This window comes from Quercus robur, chromosome 2 (assembly GCF_932294415.1).
Source record: "Quercus robur chromosome 2, dhQueRobu3.1, whole genome shotgun sequence".
NCBI lineage: Eukaryota > Viridiplantae > Streptophyta > Magnoliopsida > Fagales > Fagaceae > Quercus > Quercus robur.
In genome coordinates, this window is record NC_065535.1 from 26419716 (window position 1) to 26442615 (window position 22900).

At 36.1% G+C, this 22900-nt stretch overlaps 2 protein-coding genes and 1 long non-coding RNA gene across 6 annotated transcripts in view; all 3 read right to left on the reverse strand.

Moving 5' to 3' along the window:
• The window catches only part of LOC126713086 (uncharacterized), a 94870-nt gene that overhangs the window by 52831 nt on the left and 19139 nt on the right, over nucleotides 1-22900 (reverse strand). The window lies entirely within an intron of this gene.
• On the reverse strand, nucleotides 968-18012 carry LOC126713087 (uncharacterized). The gene is made up of 4 exons (XM_050412741.1): nucleotides 17596-18012; nucleotides 14794-15020; nucleotides 10062-10319; nucleotides 968-1505 (listed from the first exon to the last, which is right to left on the reverse strand). The coding sequence occupies exons 1-4, from the start codon at nucleotides 17777-17779 to the stop codon at nucleotides 1200-1202; spliced, it is 975 nt and encodes a 324-aa protein (XP_050268698.1). The 5' UTR covers nucleotides 17780-18012; the 3' UTR covers nucleotides 968-1199.
• LOC126713088 (uncharacterized) lies at nucleotides 20479-22587 on the reverse strand. The gene is made up of 2 exons (XR_007651265.1): nucleotides 21520-22587; nucleotides 20479-21433 (listed from the first exon to the last, which is right to left on the reverse strand). It is a non-coding gene; the product is annotated as an uncharacterized LOC126713088 (long non-coding RNA).

The following is a 22900-nucleotide window of genomic DNA, read 5'->3' on the forward strand; positions in this document are numbered from 1 at the left end:
AGTCCCATCATATGATAGAGGACGACTATCTTCCAGCAAGTCAAATGCTTCAAGGTTCTTCCATAACTCATTCATCTTATCCTCCACAATGCCAAATTCTTCTACATTCCATTTCTTTAAATCTAGCTTCAAAGCTTTCAATTTGCTTCCAAACCAAAAGCTAGGGGAACCTTGAAAATGATAGGACTCCCACCAAGTTCTCGCTTTCTCCACAAAACCCTCTGCCTTTAACCACATATTCTCAAAGCGAAAAGGACGGCTGTCTCTGTGAAAATTTCCCCCTTCTAACAGAACTGGAAAGTAGTCTGAAAGTAATCTATATAGAGTATAAAGTATTACTACTTTATATTTCCAATAATAAAAAAAGTGTAATAAAGAAATGCTATGAAGTAGCAGTAGTATAACACTATTTTTAGGAAGTGGAAGGGACATTTAACGCTTAATCTAAATTGGCAACCATTGTTTCTTAATCTAATTTACATAAAGAACCAACAATGGTACTGTTTCTTAAAAAAATAAAAAATAAAAAACAAACAAACAAAGCACAATGGGATGAAGTAATTGCCTATATGTGAAATGAAAGAAACATACAATCTAAATTATTCCTGCTTCATTACCCTTTCTCACTCTAAATCACCTTGTAAGAACGCTTAATCTATATTTTCACAATGAGTTCATTACGATACATATTGATAAATTACCAATTGTTTCAAAAACTAAACCGTAAAAAAATAGAGAATTTAATCACTTAATTATTATTCTAATACATCCTATCCCAAATCACCCCCCCCCCCTCCCCTCCAAAAAAAAACGCATGCAATTTTTAACTTTTTAAATACGAGGTAAAGTAGAGACATGGTTTGAACTTAGGACGACGTGCTATGATATCATGATAATTTATTGATTGTCCTAAAAGCTTAATATATTAAGAAACGGTAAATTTAATCACTTAAACGATATTTAAATATATACAAAATTCAAACACATACAAAAGTAAAAGAAAGTATAAATTCTGAGAAAACGGAAGATACAGTTCAAATCCACTTATTCCTGTCACAATAGTTCTCCTGATGACTAGTTTCAAAACATTAATTTACATTCGGCTACCCAGCCATATCTAGAAGACATATTTCGTTCCACACAGACTACAAGGCATTTCAAACCAATAAGATAATTGGAAGGACTTACTGAATGATGTCTTATGGTATCAGCACAACGGATCCAGTAGTCTTCCTACCTTCAAGGTCTGCATGTGCCTGAGCCGCCTGAGATAACGGGTAGGTATGATTTACTCGAACTCGCAAGATACCAGATTCAACATTAGCAAATACCTCCCCAGCAGTTGCCAGTAGCTCATCCCGAGTTGCAGTGTATTGCATGAGGGAAGGCCTGGTCAAGAACAGGGATTTCACAGAAAGAGCTGACAATGGAAGTGGATCTGGTGTACCTGATGACTGACCAAAATTCACCATATACCCACGAGGCTTTAAGCAAGCCAATGATCCCTGGATATATTAACTTTCGAATAAGAAACTTCTTCCCAGCACATTACAAACAAATCAGAACAGCTAACCAAAGCTATGACATACCAACTTCAGTAGATTCAAGTTAAGGTTTGGGGACATTAAATTTGAGCTTGATTATTTACTGATTATTAGTATTTGAGCTTGGTTTTATTATGTGGGATGGCAGAACTTGATTCAGTGATTACCCTACATGTTTCATAATCTTTCAAACCTTACTTGAAATAGAAATATCTAAGTTTGACATGTCTAGCTTAGAATTGAGAAATGCCAAGGTAACATTAGGGGAGAGCTGGCTGTAAACAGTATGACGTTTTTTTTTTTTTTTTTAATTTTTTTTTTTATTAAGTATGATGCCTTGATACTCCAAACCCTTAATAAAATTAAGTTTAACAGTAATGTTTTATTAGTGTAAGAGTAAGAGTAAATTGGTCAGTGTATTTATTCACAAGACTATAAATAATGTCTATTAGGGGTAATGATATTTATTAACCCTAAGAATAATTTATCAAAAAATGGGTTACATGGTATTAGAGTCATATTTATTAACTCTAAGAATTATTTACCAAAAAATGGGTTACATGGTATTAGAGCCATGTAAACTGTGGAACCGTTGTCATCCTTAATCAACTAGTGTCAACAACCAAGACATCACTGCAACCAATACCATTGTGACTATCACTGCATTTGACCTCTGCTGTGAACACAATTGATCCTTGTCACAACCATGACTGTAATCAACCTCAACAGGGCAATTTTACCTTTGCGATCAGAGTTCAACACCACAACTGCTGATTGCAACCACCCACAGTCAATTTCTGTTGATGGAACTTCAAACCTGACATTGATAATTCCTTAGACCTGATTTCGACATTCTCAATACCAAGATAGTTGGTTTGTTTAAACAATGACCAGTTAAAATTGTCACCCTGAGAAGATGTCATCTGCGGGTACAAACTCAGTATGCCGTCAATAAGACTTAAATCAATGATTCACTCCACTGCAATCAAGGGTTGAGTCTCGGTGATTAATCCAACCCATATCACTTTCTTAATATGTTTCTCATTTCTTTTATCTCAGCTGTGTTATTGGAAAATTCTTTGTGCTGTTAATCGACTCAATTTATTTGGGTCTCTTTAATCTCTTGAATTAATGAATCTGTTTTCTCTGGTTATGAAATTGTGAGTTTTTTTTTTTCTCTTTGGTTAATTAAATTTCTTGTAGTTGGGTTACATGTTTAGTGGTTGTGATGGAATCAAAGAAAGAATTGGACTCTGGTCTGCTTTTTCCCCTGAACTGTTTTCAATGACCTCAATTAAATTAAGTAATAATAATTATGCTCAGCGGGCAAAGTCAATGGAAGTATTTTTATTTGGTAAAATAATATTCCATTACTTGGTTGGACTTCGAAACCAGTTACATGAACACATGGTTTTAGCTTATGGAAAAGTATTCGGACTGGTTGGGACAGATTCCTGCAATATGTGTGTTTCAAAGTGGGGGACGGTGAATGAGTAAGACTTTGGCAGGACAAGTGGTGCGGGAATTTTTTTCTGCAGGTGTATCCAGATGTAAATGCTTGCGTAGTAGCTAGAGAAGCTGCTGTTCATTCAGCATTGGTTGATGGGGAGGGGCGGAGTTGGAATGTGAGATTTCACAGAGGTTTTAATGATTTGGAGTTGGAGCAAGTGCATTCTATCCTATATCTTTTATCCACCAATTCCCCTAGGGGGTGTGATAAAATGAGAAGGGGACTAAATGAGAGTAATAGGGTTGCTGTTTGCTCTTTTTATGAGGCCATTCAAGGTACACAAGTCACATCCTTCCCTTGGAATAGTATCTGGTATGTTAAGGCTCCTAAGCAGGAATCCTTCTCTGTATGGATAGTAGCTTGGGGAAAAATCCTTGTGATAATCTCATAAAGTGATTTTCTCTAGTGGGTTGGTGTTGTATGTGTTGGTGTAGCAGGGAGACAGTTGATCAATTATTGATTCACTGTGATATAGCATATGTCTTGTGGAGCTGCATCATTGGAGCTCTTGGGATCAATGGATGCTACCTAAAACTAAAAGGATAGCGGACATCATGTTTGGTGGAAGAATTGGTTTGGGAAGCACTCATTGGATATTTGGAACATTGCCCTCTTATGTTTAATGTGGATTATATGGAACGAACAAAATAGCCGCACTTTTGATGATTAGAACTTTGATTGGTCTTGTGTGTATGGTCTTTCAAGTGGCAATTCTCTTTTATCTTTTAGGCGGACTCCTCCTATGGAGTAGTTGTCAAGCTATATCTTTTCTACCATCAAAGATTAAGCAAGACTTATGGAGACCTTTTTATAGTCTTTTTTTCTTTTTTCTTTTTTTAATAAAATTTATTCTTCATTGATTTCAATTTTCAGTTATAAATACCTAAATTAAAGTAGATGAACATGTAAAGATAAAATTACGTGTAAAGTTAAGACCGCCTAATATGAATATATATAGACAATATTTTTGTTTTGATTTTCCATTGATTTATTATTTAGTTATAACATCAAAATTAAAGTAGGTGAATATGAAAGTTAAAACCACTTAAGAGGAATATGTAAAGCCAATATATTAATATATTTAATATTGTCAAAAAAATTAAAGGTAAATACAAATAAGAAAAAAAAATAATGATATGGCTAATGATGTGACAGATGAGGTGGCTCAACAAGAGCGTAGCAACAATAAATGTTACACTTAAGCTTTGAGAGAGAGAGAGAGAGAGATATATATATATATATATATATATTTATATAGATTAGAGACTTTAGGCCTATTAGTTTGGAGGGGAGCGTGTATAAAATTTTGGCTAAGATGTTAGCAAATCGCCTAAAAAGGGTTTTGGATCAGTTGCTCTCAAAATCTCAGAATGGCTTTGCGGGTGGTAGACAGATACTTGACTTGGTTCTTATTGCCAATGAATGCGTGGATAGTCAAGTGAAGGGTCAAGTTCCAAGTTCTGGCGGTTATATGCAAGCTAGAAATTGAAAAAGCTTATGATCATGTGAATTGGTAGGCACTTCTAGATCTGTTAAGAAGGATAGGCTTTGGAGAGAGATGGTGTAGGCAGATTCGCACTTGTATCTTGATAATTCAGTTTTCTATTTTGGTAAATGGGTCTCCAGCTGATTTTTTTGGAAGTTTGAGGGGATTGAGACAAGGAGATTTATTATCTACTATGTTTTTTTTTTTTTTTTTTTTAATAATCATGATGGAAGTCTTTAGTAAAATGTTGAAGAGACTGGAGGGGGGTTTAATTAGAGGCTTTAAGGCTAATGGTCGGCAGGGTGATGGGGATTTTGTTTGCTGATGATACGAGCTTGTTTTGTGATGCAGATGTGGAGCAAATTCTTCATATATGAATGTTGCTTCTATGCTTTCAGTTGTCACTGGCTTGAAGGTTAATGTTCGTAAGAGCAAAATGGTCCCAATTGGGGTGGTAGATAATGTGCATGTTTTGGCAGGGCTTTTGGGGTGTAGGATTGGGAATCTTACCATGTCTTATCTTGGCATGCCTCTGGGAGCCTCTCATAAGTCTTCTTCTATTTGGAATCCTATATTGGAGAAATTTGAGAGAAGATTGGCAAGATGGAAGAAGCTATATTTGTCCAAAGGTGGTAGGCTGACTTTAATAAAGAGTACATTGTCAAGTCTTCCTACTTATTTCCTATCACTTTTTAACATTCCTACTAGTGTGGCAAATAAGATTGAAAAAGTGCAAAGGGATTTTCTTTGGGAAGGTATGGGGAGTGAATCTAAACAACATTTGGTAGGATGGGATAAAGTGTGCATTCCTATGGCCAATGGTGGTTTAGGGATAAGGAAACTAACTATGTTTAATAAAGCTCTATTAAGAAAATAGCTATGGCGTTTTGGGGTTGAGGAGAATCATCTTTGGAGGAGGGTGATAACTATGAAGTTTGGGGAAGAATGGAGAGATAGGAGGGTGATAACTATGAAGTTTGGGGAAGGAAGAATGGGGAGATGGACTTCTAAGTTGGGCAGGGGTGTTCATGGTTGCAGTTTGTGGAGAGATATTTGTATGGGATGGGTTGGGAGGATTTTAGCCAAAAATACTCGGTGGCTCTACAAGACAACTCCTCTATCTTTAAGATATTTTTTCTTACCTATCAAAAAACAAATATATAGATATATATTTGTGATTCTTTTAGGTTACCCAGTGCTCATTCTTATGCGTACTGAATAGTCTATTCACATAATAAATATCATTACTTATAAAAAAATAAATAAAGAAAGAAAAAGAAATCTCAAATCTTGGCCTAAGAACTTTTAAGTGAGGTTTTTAATCATCTTCGTCAGGTCTCATTATTTGATTCCAGCACAAATATCATAACTTAATCTTTTGATCAATCTACCTAGCTACTACAGCTGAAGGCCTTTGAAACCAGACGTTGTGGTAATAGAGGCTGAGGAGGTTGTGATCAATGGGGAGGCCAAAGTAAGGAAGCACCTTTATAAATGTACTCATTGTGGAGGTGAGGATCACAATGTAGATTTTTGTTAGGACCTTTATGGCAAACCTATAGTTCATCGGTCAGTTTTCAGATAAAGTAAAATACTTTTTTTTTTATAAATAACGTAAGAATATTATTAATAATAAAAAGATTTCCAAACCGAGTACATTGGGGATATACTATGGGGGCACAAGTCAGGAAACAAAAGAACAACGGTCAAGAAACAAAGAAAAGGAAGAACAAGAAAAATGAGAAAAAACCACACTCCATTCAAAGAGAGTGTGTAGGAAAAAAGACTTAAGCTCCAGTAAAGAGCGTTCACAACCCTCAAAACTTCTATCATTCCTTTCATGCCAAATGCACCAAATCAAGCAATGAGGCACCATTCTCCAAACATCAATATGGCGATGTCACACAAACTTTCCTTGCCAAGCCTCAAACAACTCAAGAACAGTATGAGGCATAACCCATTGAATACCAAACAAGCAGAAAACCATGGACCACAACTCCCAAGCTATGGAGCAATGAAGTAGAAGATGATCCACCGACTCCCCACTCCTCTTACACATATAGCACCAGTCAAGCACCATCACTCGTCTTTTACGAAGGTTATCTGTTGTTAAGATCTTACCCAAGGAAGCAGACCAAGAAAAGAACGCCACCCTTGGGGGACCCTTTGATTGCCATATCATTCTCCATAGAAAAGAAACAAAAGTAGGAGGGTAGAATGAGTTATAATAACCTCTAACCTCAAAACCTCTATTCCTTGCAGGTTTCCAACAAACCTTATTAGGACCAAAACCCCGCACCGTCGAAGAATAGACCAATTCCATAAACCGGTCAAAGGCTTCTTCTTCCCAATCTTGTGGTGGACGACGAAATTGCACATTCCAGTGAAACCTCCCAGCAGACCAATCCATAACTTCAACCACCGAGAAATCTTTTGACCTACTAAGACGATAAAGCTCTAGAAATGCCTCTTGGAGAGTACCATCCCCACACCACACATGCTTCCAAAATTTCACTCTAGTACCATCCCCCACATCATAAACAAGGAATTTAGAGAAGTTCAACCAGCCACTTCTAATGTATCTCCACAGACTGACTCCATAAGGACTTGTCACCTTTTTCGTACACCAACCACCCCAAATATTCCCATATTTTGCCTCTACAACCCTCCTCCATAAAGCATCAGTCTCCATGCCATACCTCCACAACCATTTACCTAGCAAGGCAGAATTAAAGTTCCCCAACCGTCGTATACCCAACCCCCCCACCTGCAAAGGCCTACAAACCTTGGCCCAATTAACTAAATGTATTTTAGGTTCACCACCAATCCCATTCCACAGAAAGTCTCTCTGTAATTTCTTCATACGCTTTGCCACCTTCCCTGGTAAAGGAAAAAGGGAAAGAAAGTATGTAGGTAAAGACGAGAGTGAGCTTTTAATGAGAGTCACCTTACCCCCTTTAGATAAATACATTCTCTTCCAACCTGCTAATCTCCTCTCCATTCTCTCAAGGATAGGATTCCAAACAGATAAATCCTTAAATTTGGCACCTAAAGGAAGACCCAAATATTTCAAGGGCAAAGAAGACTGCCCACACCCCAACAGACCCACCAAATCCTCCAAATTGTGTACCCCACCAATAGGAACCAGCTCAGACTTCCCCAAATTAATATGAAGCCCTGAGACCTCCTCAAATCTAGCAAGTATCACCCTCAAATTAGCAATTTGAGAAGGTTCAGCATCACAAAAAATCAGAGTGTCATCTGCAAATAAAAGGTGAGACACCATCACTGATGAACCAACCGTACTACCCACAGAAAAACCTGAGAATTGCCCAGCGGAGGCAACCACATCCAACATACGGCTTAGTGCCTCCATCACAATATCAAACAACAACGGAGATAAAGGATCCCCTTGCCGAAGCCCCCTAGAGCTACCAAAGAAATCAGATGGGCTACCATTGATCAGAATAGAAAACTTTACAGTTGAAATGCAATACCATATCCATTTTCTCCATTTCTCAGAGAAACCACAACGCTGCAACATATACATTAAAAAATCCCAGCACACATGATCATATGCCTTTTCTACATCCAATTTACATAACACACCTGGAACTCCTGACTTCAATCTACTATCAATACATTCAGAAGCAATCAGGACGGAATCCAAAATCTGTCTACCCTTCACAAAAGCATTTTGTGAATCCGAAATAAGCCCATGCGCCACCCTACGAAGGCGATTAGCCAACACCTTAGAGATAATCTTATAAATCCCGCCAACTAAGCTAATGGGCCGAAAGTCCTTGACCTCCACAGCATCCACTTTCTTAGGAATAAGGGCAAGGAATGAGGCATTAAGACTCTTCTCAAACACCGCCTGAGTATGGAAGTTGTGGAACACAGCCATGATTTCTATTTTCAAAACACCCCAACAAGACTGGAAGAATGCCATTGAAAAGCCATTTGGACCAGGTGCCTTGTCACCATTGAAACCATTAATCACCTCAACCACCTTTTCTTCCTCAAAAGGCCTATCTAGCCAACTTGCATCTTCCACCGAGATACTAGCAAACTCCACATCATCTAATACAGGTCTATTAGCCACATTCTCCAAATAAAGCTGCTTATAAAACTGAGAGATACAATCTGCTATAGCAGCCGGGTCCGAAGACAATACCCCATCCACCATAAGCCTCTCAATAGAATTAACCCTCCTATGAGAGTTAGCTATGCGATGAAAAAATTTAGTGTTCCTGTCACCTTCCTTAACACAAAGAACTCTAAATTTTTGCCTCCAACTTATTTCTTCCAACAGAGTAGCTTGTTCTAACTCATCACGGATTCTACCCATTTCTACCCTTTCCTCTGCTGATAAACCTCGACTCTCCTCCATATTCTCAAAAACACTTAGGTCCTTCCACAATTTTTTAATCTGAACTTCAACATGACCAAACACCTCCACATTCTATCTTTTCAAATAATTTTTTAAGAGCTTCAATTTATTGGCCAGAATGAAACTCGGTGCACCATGAACCTGATAGGAATCCCACCAAGACCAAACCCTATCCACAAAACCTTCATCCTTGAGCCACATATTCTCAAATCTAAACGGCATACTCCCTCTCTGGAAGGATCCACCCTCAAGGACAATTGTAAAATGATCCGAGCACAACCTAGACATCCGTCTTTGAGAAACTGTTGGAAACCTATCCTCCCAATCTACAGAAAACAAGAATCTATCCAGCCTAGCCTTCGAGACAACTTCTCTAGAATTTGACCAAGTAAAAGAACCCCCTTGCAATGGCAAGTCAATGAGACCCTGTTCCGAAATAAAATTGGAGAACTCCCACATAGCAGTAGTGAAAGAATTAGACCCCAATCGTTCGGAAGGGAACCTAACCACATTGAAGTCCCCACCCACACATCATGGGACACTCCACCAGCTATTCAAGCCACAAAATTCCTCCCATAAAAACTTCCTGTCTCTGTGTAAATTAGGACCATAAACACCAGAAAACGCCCAAACAAACTGATCTGACACATTTGTAAACTTACAAGAAATCGAAAATCTCCCCACTGCTTCCTCCATTTTATTCACAACCCGAGTGTCCCACATCACTAACACCCAACCAGAAGCTCCACAAGAACCTAAGTAAAACCAATCAACATGTTGTCCACCCCACAAGCTACGAATCACCGCTCTATTAATCAACCCCATTTTGGTTTCTTAAAGACAAACCACATCTGGCCCCCACTTTCTAATCAAGTTTCTAACCCTGAGCCTTTTATCCTACTCATTCAACCCTCTTACATTCCAAGAAATAATCTTCACATTCATTGACAAGACACTAGAGCCCGCTCAGAACTTACACTCCTTGCTTTATTTGGTGGCACATTTGTAAATATATCTTAAATGCATCATTTGATGGCACCAATTCAGAAGATGAAGTTATCTCAGTTAAATATCCAAAATTTATCCAGAAATGAAGGGAGAGTGAGAAGAAAAAAAAGAAGCTAATACCTGAAAGGTATCTTTTCCTACAGCATCATAGACAACATCAACCCCATTGCCTGATGTTATCTCATTGACACGAGCAACAAAATCCTCTTCCTTATAGATTATAACATGGTGGCATCCATCATTCTTGGCTTGAACTGCCTTCTCTTTCGTTGAGACAGTTCCAATGACGGTGGCACCTAGGGCATTAGCCCACTGGCTTAATAGAGAACCAACTCCACCAGCTGCTGCATGAACAAGGATTGTGTGTCCAGGTTCAACCTACACAAGACAATTATTCATATCTAGTAGATGATGTAAATAAGAATGCTTAACAGGCTGGGAAAGAGAGCAAAACTTAGCACAATGCCAGGTTTGAAGTGTTCTATTTGTGCTAATTAGGAGAATAGGGGACAAATGCATAGCAATATACTTATAATAACAGTTTTTCAAACCGATGAAAACAGACCTTTTCAGATTTATCATGGTATTGCTGCCAATCCAAATTATTAACACACATACACAAACTATAACAATTTATTAAAAAAATTCAAAAGAAAAGGGACACAACCCATGTACATGGGATGTATATGAGAGATACACCAAATTTATCAACCAAAACCACAAAGATCAATAAATTCAAGTAAATTCGAAAAAGAAAAATGTAAAGTAGCAGCAGTTCAATCATATAATGACTACAGAAACAAAAGCTTCATATACTAATCACAGAGACAAAAGCTTCAAATCCAAAATTGTTTTTTCACACCCCTCAAAGCTTTAAATATTTCTCTCTCCATATACACCACAGAAGACAGAGGAATCGCATTCCATATGTTTAAATTGTGATGATCAAATCTACCCCTCCAGCAAGCCAACAATTCAATAACACATCTTGGCATGATCCACTAAATCTTAAATAAAGAAAAAACCACAGCCCACAATTCTCTAGCAACCAGCTAACGTGGTCATATGCTTTCTCCAGATCTAGCTTGCACAAAACCTCTGGTATATCCGACTTTAGATGGCTATATAAGCATTCATCGGCAATCAAAATCTAGTCCAGAATCTGCCTCTTGCTAACAAAGGCATTCTGAGGAACTGACACCACCTTACGAAGCACCAACTTTAATCTCTTTGCCAATACTTTAGCCAAGATCTTGTAAACCCCTGCAATCAAACTAATAGGAAGAAAGTCCTTAATCTTTGCTGCCCCAGGCATTTTTGGAATAAGAGAGACAAAAGTAGCATTAAAACTTTTCTCCAAGGTGTAGTGCTCATGGAAGTGATGGAAAACCATAAATAAATCCACCTTCACAACACCCCAACAGATTTGGAATAAAGCCATCATAAAGCCATCTAGACCTAGTGCTTTGTCCCCACTCACGTTTGACCCCACCTCATAGACCTCATCCTCCGTGAAACACCTCTCCAGGCACTTAGAATCCACCTCCTCAAGGGCTAGAAGATCTAAGCCATCTAGTAAAGGTTGCCAAACTCCCTGTTCAGAGAATAGGCATTTATAAAAATCCGCAATCTTCCCATTGATGATTAATTGCCTCTTGATTAGTGAGCTCCTCTCCATCTACAAGTTATCCTCCAATATAATTATGATGGCGATGTGAATTTGTAAGCCTATGAAAGAACTTTGTATTTTTGTACCCTTCCTTCAAGCACATCATTGATTTTTGGCTTTGCCTCCAATTAATCTCTTTCATCAACAAGATTCATTCAAGCTCTACTTAGGCCTACTCCCTTTGCAATTTTACATCAAGTAATATCCTATGCTCCTCAATCTCATCCATAGAATTAATACTATTCAACAAAGTGTCTTTATTGAATAATATTGCCGAACTCTAAGGTATTCCACCTTTTCAAATCAAGCTTCAGGGCTTTCAACTTGTTTGCCAAAACAAAACTAGGAGATCCATAAATAGGAACCCCACCAAACTTTCACCTTTTCTACAAAGCCATTTGCCTCTTTCCACATATTTTCAAATCTAAACCCCATTTCACAGCACCACACTCCAATAAAATAGGGTGTTGATCCAACAAAAGTGTTGGTAGATATGCCTCTAAGTAATCATAGAAAAATGCTCCTCTAAAAGCGGAGTGATAAAAAAACTGTCTATAAAATCAAGCTATTATGCTTCAATGGAGACAGTAGTTTTTTTTTTTTTTTTGATACGTAACGAAAGGTTATTAATCAAAAACAAAAAAAAAAAAAAAAAAGAGAGAATACCCAGGTACGCTGGAGGTGTACTTGAGCAGCTATACATCAATATTTCAAATTACAATGCTCAAACATATCTAATAAATTAGAACAGAGAAGAGAATTAAAAGCAATACTCCAATCCAGTAAAGAGCGAAGAAGGAGAGATTTAATCTCGAGTATAGACCATTCACTTCCCTCCAAGCATCTTGCATTCCGTTCTTGCCAAAGACACTACATGACACAATGCTAAATAAGACGTTCTCTTGGAATTTTTCTAATGGTCAAGTGCTAAGTCCAACCAACCCTAGGTGTTGACTCCTAGGTTCGTTCTCTCTTACTTTGTGTTGACTCCAAAAGCCTAGGTGCAGACTCTTAGGTTATCTATCTTTGGTTTTGTCCTCTGTCAGCTCAAAAATTTTATTAACCATCTACTGCCAAAAAGTTTCTCTCACCATGGCATAATGCAAGTGGCACCTCTCAAGACTCAAAACCTACACAAGTGCTCAGCAGCTCAAGACTTGAATAAAAGTCGACTTTGAACATGATTTTTTTATAGAGTCACCAGATACCCTATTTGATGAGAAGTATAAAAATATACAAGAATTTTTTTGATAGTTACCAAATTCACCTGATTTTAAAAATAACTCCTAACAATCAAACTAGCTAAGGTTTTTTTAGGAATCACTCCTAGGATTTGTATGTTTCAGACACTCATGTAAACAGCAGTAAATAAATTTAAAAAATCCAGAAATTTTAATATCTAATAAGACAGCCACATATGCTTTTCTGCTGAAGTTGCTAGAAACTTGTTGACAAAAAGTTTTTAAATACCCCAAAATTTATACACAAGAAAACCTTTAAAAATCAACAATAAATAAGCAGAAACTAAGGTGGTGTTTGCATTGCGTTTGCGTTTTCACGCAAACGCGTTTTAGCCGTTTTCTTTTAATTTTTTAAACCAACGCCTATTGCAATATTCATGGAACATAAACAGTGCAAATAGGCAAATGAACAGTGTTTTTGGTGTGAACAGTAATCCAAAAATTATTTTTTTATTATTTTCAATTTTCAGGAAAATAAGCGGTATCCAAACATACCCTAAGAAAATAAATTTAAGACCCAACTAAAACAACTCCCAACAATCAAACTAGCAAGATAGATCATGAGTGGCATCCTAGCATCATTGAAAACTCAAATTAAAAACTATGCTTTAGAATTTGGATTCCCATGTCTCTTGTAGGCCTTTCCAAAGTGTCTTCTTCTGTTACCATTGAATCTCTTCCCTTAAAACAGGTGGAGGGTGAAGTCACGGGTGGTTTAATTCCATATGTATGTGTAAGTTTTATTTATCAATAAACAATGATTTTATATATATATATATATATATATATATGAGTGACGTGTGTGTGGGGGGAAAAAAAGGATAACTAACACTTTTTTTGGTAACAAAAATAATTCATTCAAATAACTTAATAGATATGGGCTTCAACATTGTGGCTTATCAAAATAAGGTCAACATTGTAACACAGCTGGCCAAAAGCTATAATGATATCTTTGGTGTTTATCATACTTTCATGTATCACATACATATGCAAGGGGTGTGCAGCCAAACCGCCAAAACCGACCCAACCCAACCCAACCCGTTGGGTTGGGTCAGTTTTTAGGGGTTGGTGGATTGAGTTGGATTATGAAATTTTTTTTTGTAGTGGGTTGGGTTGGGATCGTGTCATAACAATCACAAATCCACCTAATCCAACCCAACCTACCTATATATTTAAATTTTAAATTATATATATTTAAAAATATATTATATAATAAATAAATTTTTATTTAATTTTTTTCCCCTATTCAGCTCTTCCTATATAAAACCTAATTACCTTGCAAACTCTAACAATTTTATTTCTCGCTCTACCGCCTCCCACTCTCACTATCCCACTCCACTCTAATTTGTTTATAACTTAATTGGGATACTAGTTCATGTATATTTTGTTTATAACTAAATTAGAATACTAATTCATGAATATTTTGTTTATCAACTAAAGTAGCAAGTGGAATATATTTTTTTCTACTCAATTTAATAATAATAGTAATAAAAAAATAATAATGAAAATAAAAATTGTCCAACCCATGGGTTCGACCCGACCCAACCTGATCCAAGTGGATTGGGTTGGGTTAGGTTGAACTCTTGTGATGGGTTGGGTTGGGTTGGATTTCTTTAACCCACCATGGTGGGTTGGGTCGAAAAATTCCCGCAACTTGACCCAACTCGACCCATGCACACCCGTAAGCCACAGCCTTAACATGGTGATGATGATCCTTCTTCTAAATATAGATTGGAATTTACAAGCATTACAGACTGCATATGTATAAATGCATGTGATGCAGAATAAATATTCACAGATGATACCAACTCAATATTAAATGACATTTTACCACAATTTTTATTTATATCAAGGTTTCTAGTCCAAATACTTTAAAGGCTCAATTTAATATAAATTTCAGCTTTCTGCAGTATATATGCAGCTGCATCAGTATAGAACCTACCTTGAAGCAACGGCGGAGTAGAAATTGAGCTGTCATACCCTTGAGGATGACAGATGCTGCAACGATAGGATCAATAGAGGGAGGAACAGGCACAACTTTGTTTGCAGGAAGGATCTGCTCTTCAGCATATGAGCCCATTGGATCACCAGCATAAGCTACAAGGTCTCCAACTTGCCTGCCAGTTAGTCCAGGACCCACAGCTGTCACCACCCCAGCAGCCTCCCTACCTGCATCAGAAATTGGTATTAATAAATTGGTCCCACCTTAGGACCTAACCTCATATAAAATATGTAAATCCATTATTGTGCCATTCAAAGAAAAATCTCCCGTGTGTACTATAACTATCCCAAGTTCCAGAAACTAACAAAACTCTCTGAGACCACATATGCTCTGTGGTTGTAAAGAAATCACTATTCGAATAATAGCTTAATTGAAGGAAAGTAATTTCATCACAACAAAATAAGTCTTTTGGTCGAGTTAACAATTTGGTGAGCACTTATACATTATTGGCCCACTTCCTGACAGCTACAGCCTGTAGAAATGATGGTTACTAGCACAGTATTGAGCTAGATTGCCTGTGAAAGTCCATGGTTCAAGTGTTGGTAACCTCCATTCTGTTAGTTTCATGTGTTGTACACATACAAGGCACATGGTTACTTTATTGTTGTCGGAGGCTGACATATGATTGGAAGTATTTGTATTAACATATTTGTGAGTTCAGCATAAATTTTTGCCCACATCTTGCTAGCTTGAGAAATAGTGAGTTGATCCAAGTCGAGGGAATGAAAAAAAAAAGGGTAGAGGAAGGCCAAAAATAATATTAGTAGAAGTAATAAAAAATGACATGTCAATTAGGGAAGTAACAAAGAGCATGACTTCAGATAGAATAGAATGAAGGAAAAGAATCCACATGGCTGACCCAATCTAATACGTAAATGATCCATAGCCAACCCAAATTTTGGGACTAAGGTTTTGTTGTGTTGTAGTTATGGTCAATTTTATATTCAGTCGCTCTACAATTCCTGCAAATTAAGGTTACTTCGGTAATTTACTCAAGTCTAGAATTTTCTATGAGACCCTAAGTATCTTAGATATTATTTTCTTTAGTCCAAGTTAGTATTTTATAAGGTATTAGTTTACTAGTCAAACTAGTAGTCCTAATACTTCTGGTACAGAAAGAGTCTTTATATCTGTGTTCACTGTATTCAAAGGAGATGGAGAGTTGATTAGAAGTATTAGGTAAGTCTTTATACTGTTCATGGGCACTGTTTGCAGTACTGTTCACATATTTAAATAGTTCAATTTCTTTTTTTTTTTCCTCCTCTTTTCAACCATAAATCCAATCTTTTTCTCTCTTGATCCCTCACCCTTTCTTCTAAAAAGATTCTGAAACCCAAAATCCACAAATCCTTCTAAACCTTAACCCATCATAATTACACGTAGACAAATTTCTCCAATTTGTCCTATGTCAGGTCTATTAATGAATTCTGTCATAGCAATAGCGAATTGATCGTATCCTAGCCTTTCACTTGGAAATCTAACTATATTGAACTCCCTTGCCACACACCAAGCCAACTCCCAACTCTGTTGTGAATCTCTCAACTCCTATTGACTACTTACCTTGTCATCATTAGGGTCATATACTCCAATATAAAGACCCAATTGAATTTATCCTTCACTTTACTCAATAAACATGACATTGAAAACCTCCCCACACACCCACACCTGGATCAATTTTTTCAACCACCCATTTGCCCCATATTAAGAGCACCTTACCTGCTGTATTTTTTGCTTCAAGTACCATCCAATCTTCAAATGGCTAGCACAAAGACTTCTAACAACGCTTGCATACATTTTGACAATTTTGTTTCCTAACCAAAAACCACATCAGACTTCCATCCCTTCAACATGGTTTTTACAACCACTCATTTGTTAGGATCATTTAAACACACTATATTCCAAGAAAACAGGCGTAGCTTCATTAGGAATACATCAACATCCCTTCCTTTACTAGTACTCTCACTTCATCCAGCATCATAATTTACTGTAGATACCAAATTTTAAAGATCCCTAGCTCCTCTAGGAGTTGGGTTAGTTAAACGCCGCACACTCCCCTCACTTGCTGACTTTCTCTATCTCTCCTCAATTGTACCAAATAAAGCCATAAACTGTTCTCCAAAGACTCTATAGAAACTTCTAGGAATTTGCTAAATCCCTTAATTCTTCAAAATTCTCATCACCCATTGAGTAGCCTTCATACCTCCCATTTTTTAGTTCACATCAAAAATTTCTTGTTCACTTGTTGATCAATCAATTCTGGCCAATGGCGCTGGAGCTCCCCCCACTATTATTCTTTTGTTACATTTTAGACCAGGTTAAAGGCAAGGCATATCTATGAACTATGAAGTGATTAGAGCAGGTGTGGACATCACCTTTTTTTTTTTTTTTACTTTTATAATTCAATAGTGACAATGTGGGAGGGGAGATTCCAACTATTGAAGTCTCCATTGGGAACACTAGAAGACGCCAACCAATTGACGCTTTGTATACCACATATTTTATGTTAAACTAACACACGTCATCAAGAAAGTTCAAGTTAGTTTAATTGGTAAAGCTTAATAAAGTCAAATAAGAAATAATAACAAAAATGTGTAATAACAATCAAACATGAGTCATTAATATTAATCATTAACATGATCTAAAATCCTAAAGCATTATAAGCTAATATTATAATAATACTCTTAGATTAAAAAAGTAATAATAATAATAAAGCAAAGAGAAAGAAAAGAAATGAAAGCAAACCAGGGGTATAGGGCAACGTGGGGATCTTATAAACTCCTTTGCGGAAATAAACATCGTTAAAATTAAGGCCAACGGCCTTATTTTTGACACGAATCTCGCCTTCCTTTGGTTCTCCTAATTCCACATCTTCCCATTTGAGGACTTCAGGACCACCAAGTTCGTGAACTCTAATAGCTTTGACCATTTTTTTGGGTGCTGCTTCTGCAAGTGCTCTCACTGTTTGCGATGCTCTTCTGGCACGTGTAGCTGTAAATGGTAGTGGGTTTGGAGTTTGATGGGAATGGAAATGGGAAATTTTTGGTTTTATAAGTACCGGCAATAGGTGGTGGTACACTGCTACTGGTGGCAGTGGCACTGATGAATTCCTGGTCTTAATAGTAATCCCATTTTCTTAATTTCTGCTGATTATTATTTTGTCTTTTTTCTTTTTTCTTTTTTAAATATTTTTAGTTCTGAATTTTTAAAAAGGGCAATGTGACCATCATGGCAAGTTCAATGGTGCTTATTTTCAAATTATATATCACTCTTTATTTTTTTAATAAAATAAATAAAAATTATTTGATTTTGTTGTGTCAAGTTATGATTTGATTTGATTTCCCTCAAAAAAAAAAAAAATAAAAAGTTATGATCGTGCATGATAAAGAGGGGTGGTGCTTATGGCCAGTAACTAGTATCACTGAACACGTTGCAATGCAAACACATGTCTGCATCGCAACGTGTCCAGTGAAACTGACCACTGGACACAAGCCGTTCCCAATAAAAAGAGAAGTGTTCTGTTATGTTGTTGAAATTACTTTTGTCCATCCGTAACAATCTATTATTTAGGTTTTGTTGTGAAAATGTTATTGATATGATATTTCTCTAATAAAAATAGTGTTCGTATATGAAATGGTGGAAATGATGTTGCTCTAATCATAATTGTTTGAGATATTGATGTGTTGTGAAATTGAGTGTGTTAAACAAATGTAAATAAATAGAGAGATTGTCAATTTCTTGAACGGTCAAGAGTTTTATGTTGAATTAACCAAAGACAATGAGGAAGTAGGAGTCCAAGCTATAATTTGGACAAACTAAAAAAAAAAAAAAAAAATTATTTTTAGATCCCTCTCCATTTTTAAAACGGTCTATTTCATTCATTTTATTGTCAATATTCTATTTTCTAAATTTAGTGTGCTGTTTATAAATTTTAAATGACAAAACAAATTATGCACATTTGAATTTATAAAATCTAATCTAGACTAGGAAATAGACAAGTTTTGGAATGGAGAATATTCTTGATTGTAGTAAGTGTACAAAATTGAGAAATTGAAAGGATATGTTCAACTTATAGTTAAATTAATAGAATTGTATAAAAGTCTCAATCCTTTTTTTTTTTTTTTTGTGGTAATAAACTAAATTCTAACTTTTTAATTTTGTTATTTTAAAGAAATATTTTATAAGCTATGAGCCTATGACAATCTAAATACTCTTTATATATCCATTAAAAAGAATTGAAAAAACTTATTTTTGGTACTCACTTTTTCAATTCTTTTATTTTAGATAACATTTTAGATCTTTTATTATTTATACATAACATTTTAACTCTTTTATTATTTATATCAAAAGTTTCTCTCTCTCTCCCTCGTGTGAAGAAAAAGACAACCACTTACAACAAAGCAATGTCATTTGGGTATAATAGGTATCAATCCAAGATTTTGCTCACATCAAATAGGTTGCTTCATTAAATGGTAGTAAATTATTAGATAACAATGAACTTTCTTACGTTTAGATCACTTATAATAGCCTAGAGTCTTATAGTTCAATTGGTTAACACCTTTAGGCTCTAGCTGTTAAAAAAAAAAATTTCAAGATTTGCCCCCCATGAGACTATAACTATTGAAATATCAAAAAATCACTTATAATAATAAAATAAAAATTGTCATATCAGTGAGAATGAAAAATAAAAATAGAAGCGAAATTTGAGTAAATGGAGACCTAAATAGATCTAGGTATCATTGAAGCTATCTTTAAAAACCGGAATAAGATGAAAAGAGTAGAGATTTACATAACAAGCAATAACCGTTATCAACAATGATTGAAGAATTTCCCTCAATATGAATCACTATAGTAGTTCAACAAAGAACAAGTGATCAATACAAGGCAAAGGAATTAACAAAAAGTTTAGGACCATACACTTTGATACAATTTAAACAAGTGGCAAACGGTGATTAGATTATTTTTCACTAGGTACAAATGGTGGACCCGTGTGTAAGTAGTGTAATCCAATTACAAGTTGACACTTCTACAAGTTGTGACAAAGTATGTGGTCATAGAAGAATTGAAGAATTAATTGTTGATTGGAGACAATCTTGTATAAATGGTAATTTTGCAAGTACTCTCATGCATTGTGAATGAAAAATAGAAATTGTTTCTCAATGTAGAATTAGCTAAATTAGAGCTTAAATTTGATCAATGATTTCCTTCTATTTTGTATAACACCCAAAAATATAAAAGGAAGCAAAATGAAAACAATATGTTTCATTAAAGTTTAGAGGATAAGATCCCCTATTATTTAAACCCTCCAATTCCCTTCCATTTTAGTTCAAAAGTAGGACATGTGATTTACATGAAATTTTTTAGGCCATTGAATTTTTTAAATGCCACATAGTATTTTATATCTATATTAAAATAGGAGGATTTAAATGGAGTGCCGAAGTGTAAAATTTTAGAATGATTCTCTAATTCACTATGATAGTTGCAAGTAAAGCATCTAGGAATCCCCCCAAAAAAAGGACAAAAAATTAGCGAATTGAACGTGGAGAACGCCAGAATTGAACGTGGAGAACGCCAGCTATGATAGTGAGAAAAACTTGCCAAGAGGCAACACAGAATTGAACGCGAGGATTAGATCATCGACAATTTCTTCCATATAATCTACTTAAGTATGTCTATAGTCTATACATAACATTACATTTAAAAGAGATTAAAGCGGAAAAGGAAGAAAAAAAGAGGTGGATGCTCAACCTGAGAAAATCTATAATTGACATGAATAAAATATGAAGTCTAGCTTTGTAAAGAAATGATACAGGCAAGCAAAGGGATCATCTCCAACTATGATCAAGGCAAAAGCATTGGAGGTTTCCAGGGGGAGAATTCCACAAGGTTTCTATTTACAATAGATCCGTTGTGTAGCCAGAATGTCTCAACTGACTGGTGAAAATGCCTAACTTTCCTTTGAAGTTCCCACATCCCATGCAGTGCTGAACATGGCTCCGATTCGAGAGCATAACCCCATAGACACCTTAGTTGTCTACCACAGGTAATCATCCTCTCTATATCTTCGTCTGAAAATGAAACCCAAACTTTGCACTGTAACATATTAAAGGAGATTGTAGGCCAAGCAATGATATACAATGGAGTTTGAATTTGACCTGGTATAGATTCTAGGTACTCCAACAGATGGGGACCAATCTGAGTGGATGGCCATTTTATAGATATCTGTGTGTAATCAATGATGTTAGAAATACTAAATGAATAGTATTGTATTTCTCAAAGAATAAAATATATGTGATTGCCTTTATATAGGAAGCAAAGTGTGTAATACAAGTATATGTGCTATACAAGCAAACAAGGTGAGTCTAAAGCCCACAGTCCTATTACACGTTAATAGTCCCCCTCAAACTCAAGGTGGGTGTGAGACCAACTTGAATTTGTCAACCAAAGCACGAAGGCGTCCCTTATGATGTGACTTGGTGAAGATATCTGTAAATTGATCTTTAGAAGAGACTGAGAACAGCTTGAGAGCACCATAAACAAAATGATAACGGATAAAATGACAATCAATCTTGATGTGTTTAGTCTGTTCATGAAAGACATCATTGTGAGTAATATGAATGGCACTCTGGTTGTCATAATAAAGAGGAGTAATAAAGGATGTGGACACACCTAAGTCCTTAAAAAGCCATCATAACCAAAGGAGCTCAGATGTGGTATTAGTAAAGGCATGATATTCTGTTTTAGTACTGGAGCGGGCCACAAGGGTTTGTTTCTTGCTTCGCCAAGAAATCAGAGAAGAACCAAGAAGAAAGCAATAACCAGTGGTGGACCTGCAATCAATGGGATTTCCTACCCAATCAGCATTAGAGAATACACGGAGAATAAGAGGAGATTGAACAGAGTAAAAAAGACCATGGAAGAGAGTGCTCTTTAGGTATCGAAGAATGCACAGAACAATAGCATAGTGAGTCGATTGTGGAGCAGACAGATACTGGTTCACCTGATGAACAACATAGGAAATGTCTAGATGAGTGACAGTGAGATAAACTAAGCTACCAACCAATCATCTGTAAAGAGAGGAATTAGACAATGGTTTCACTCCTAAGGGAGTCAAATGTGCATTAAGTTCAACTGGAGTGTCAACAGTCTTGCTATCAGTGAGTCTAGCTCAAGACAAAAGTTCAAAAGCATACTTGGCCTGAGTAATATAAAACCCATCTATGGAATGAGTGATTTCAAAATCTAAGAAGTAGCTGAGATGTCCAAGATCTTTCATCTCAAACTATTGATTGAGAAAATCCTTGAGTTCTTGAATGCCACTGAGATCATCACCAGTTATGATCATATCACCCACATATAGAAAAGGTAAAATGGTGCATTTGTCGATGCAACAAAGAAATAAGACAGAATCATAATGATTGGCAATGTAACCCAAGCGAGAGATGGTAGAGCTGAACTTGGCAAACCAAACTTGTGGAGCTTGTTTAAAGCCATAAAGTGCACGTCGAAGGTGACAAACCTTGTTCGATTCAATAGAGAGACTAGGAGGAGGTTGCATATAAACTTCTTCACTTAAATTCTCATTAAGGAAGGCATTTTTAACATCCATTTGAAAAATGTCCCATTTACTGGCAGCGGCAACAGCTAAGACTGCAAGGTTGTCAAAATCGGGATCCTATGTAAGATCGTTGAAGGTAGGTGAGATCGTAGATCGTAGGATCGGATCGTGAATCGTAAGATCCTACATATTTTCATATTTAAAACAAAAAACACATTGATAATGACTTTGTATGTTGAATAATTATGTAAATTATAAATTCATCCATAAAAAAACTTAGATTTGTATCATATGATGTAATTTGCATGTCATACATCGCTAAGTATATACTAACGAAACAAATATATTTAAGTTTTGACTTAATGTATCTAAAAAGTTCAATAAATATTTAATTAGCAACCAAATACCAAAATATTTATTAAAACATAAGGAAAATATTTTTAAGTTCTAAGTTCCAAATTTGAAATCCAAAATAAGTTAGCAAATGGAAAC

Coding starts and splice junctions, on each gene's coding strand:
- LOC126713087 (XM_050412741.1), bottom strand. CDS start 17,779: ATGGTCAAAGCTATTAGAGTTCACGAACTTGGTGGTCCTGAAGTCCTC. Junction 10,320..14,793: donor TACTCCGCCGTTGCTTCAAG/GTAGGTTCTATA, acceptor TGTCTTGTGTAG/GTTGAACCTGGACACACAAT. Junction 1,506..10,061: donor TAGGAAAAGATACCTTTCAG/GTATTAGCTTCT, acceptor TAATATATCCAG/GGATCATTGGCTTGCTTAAA.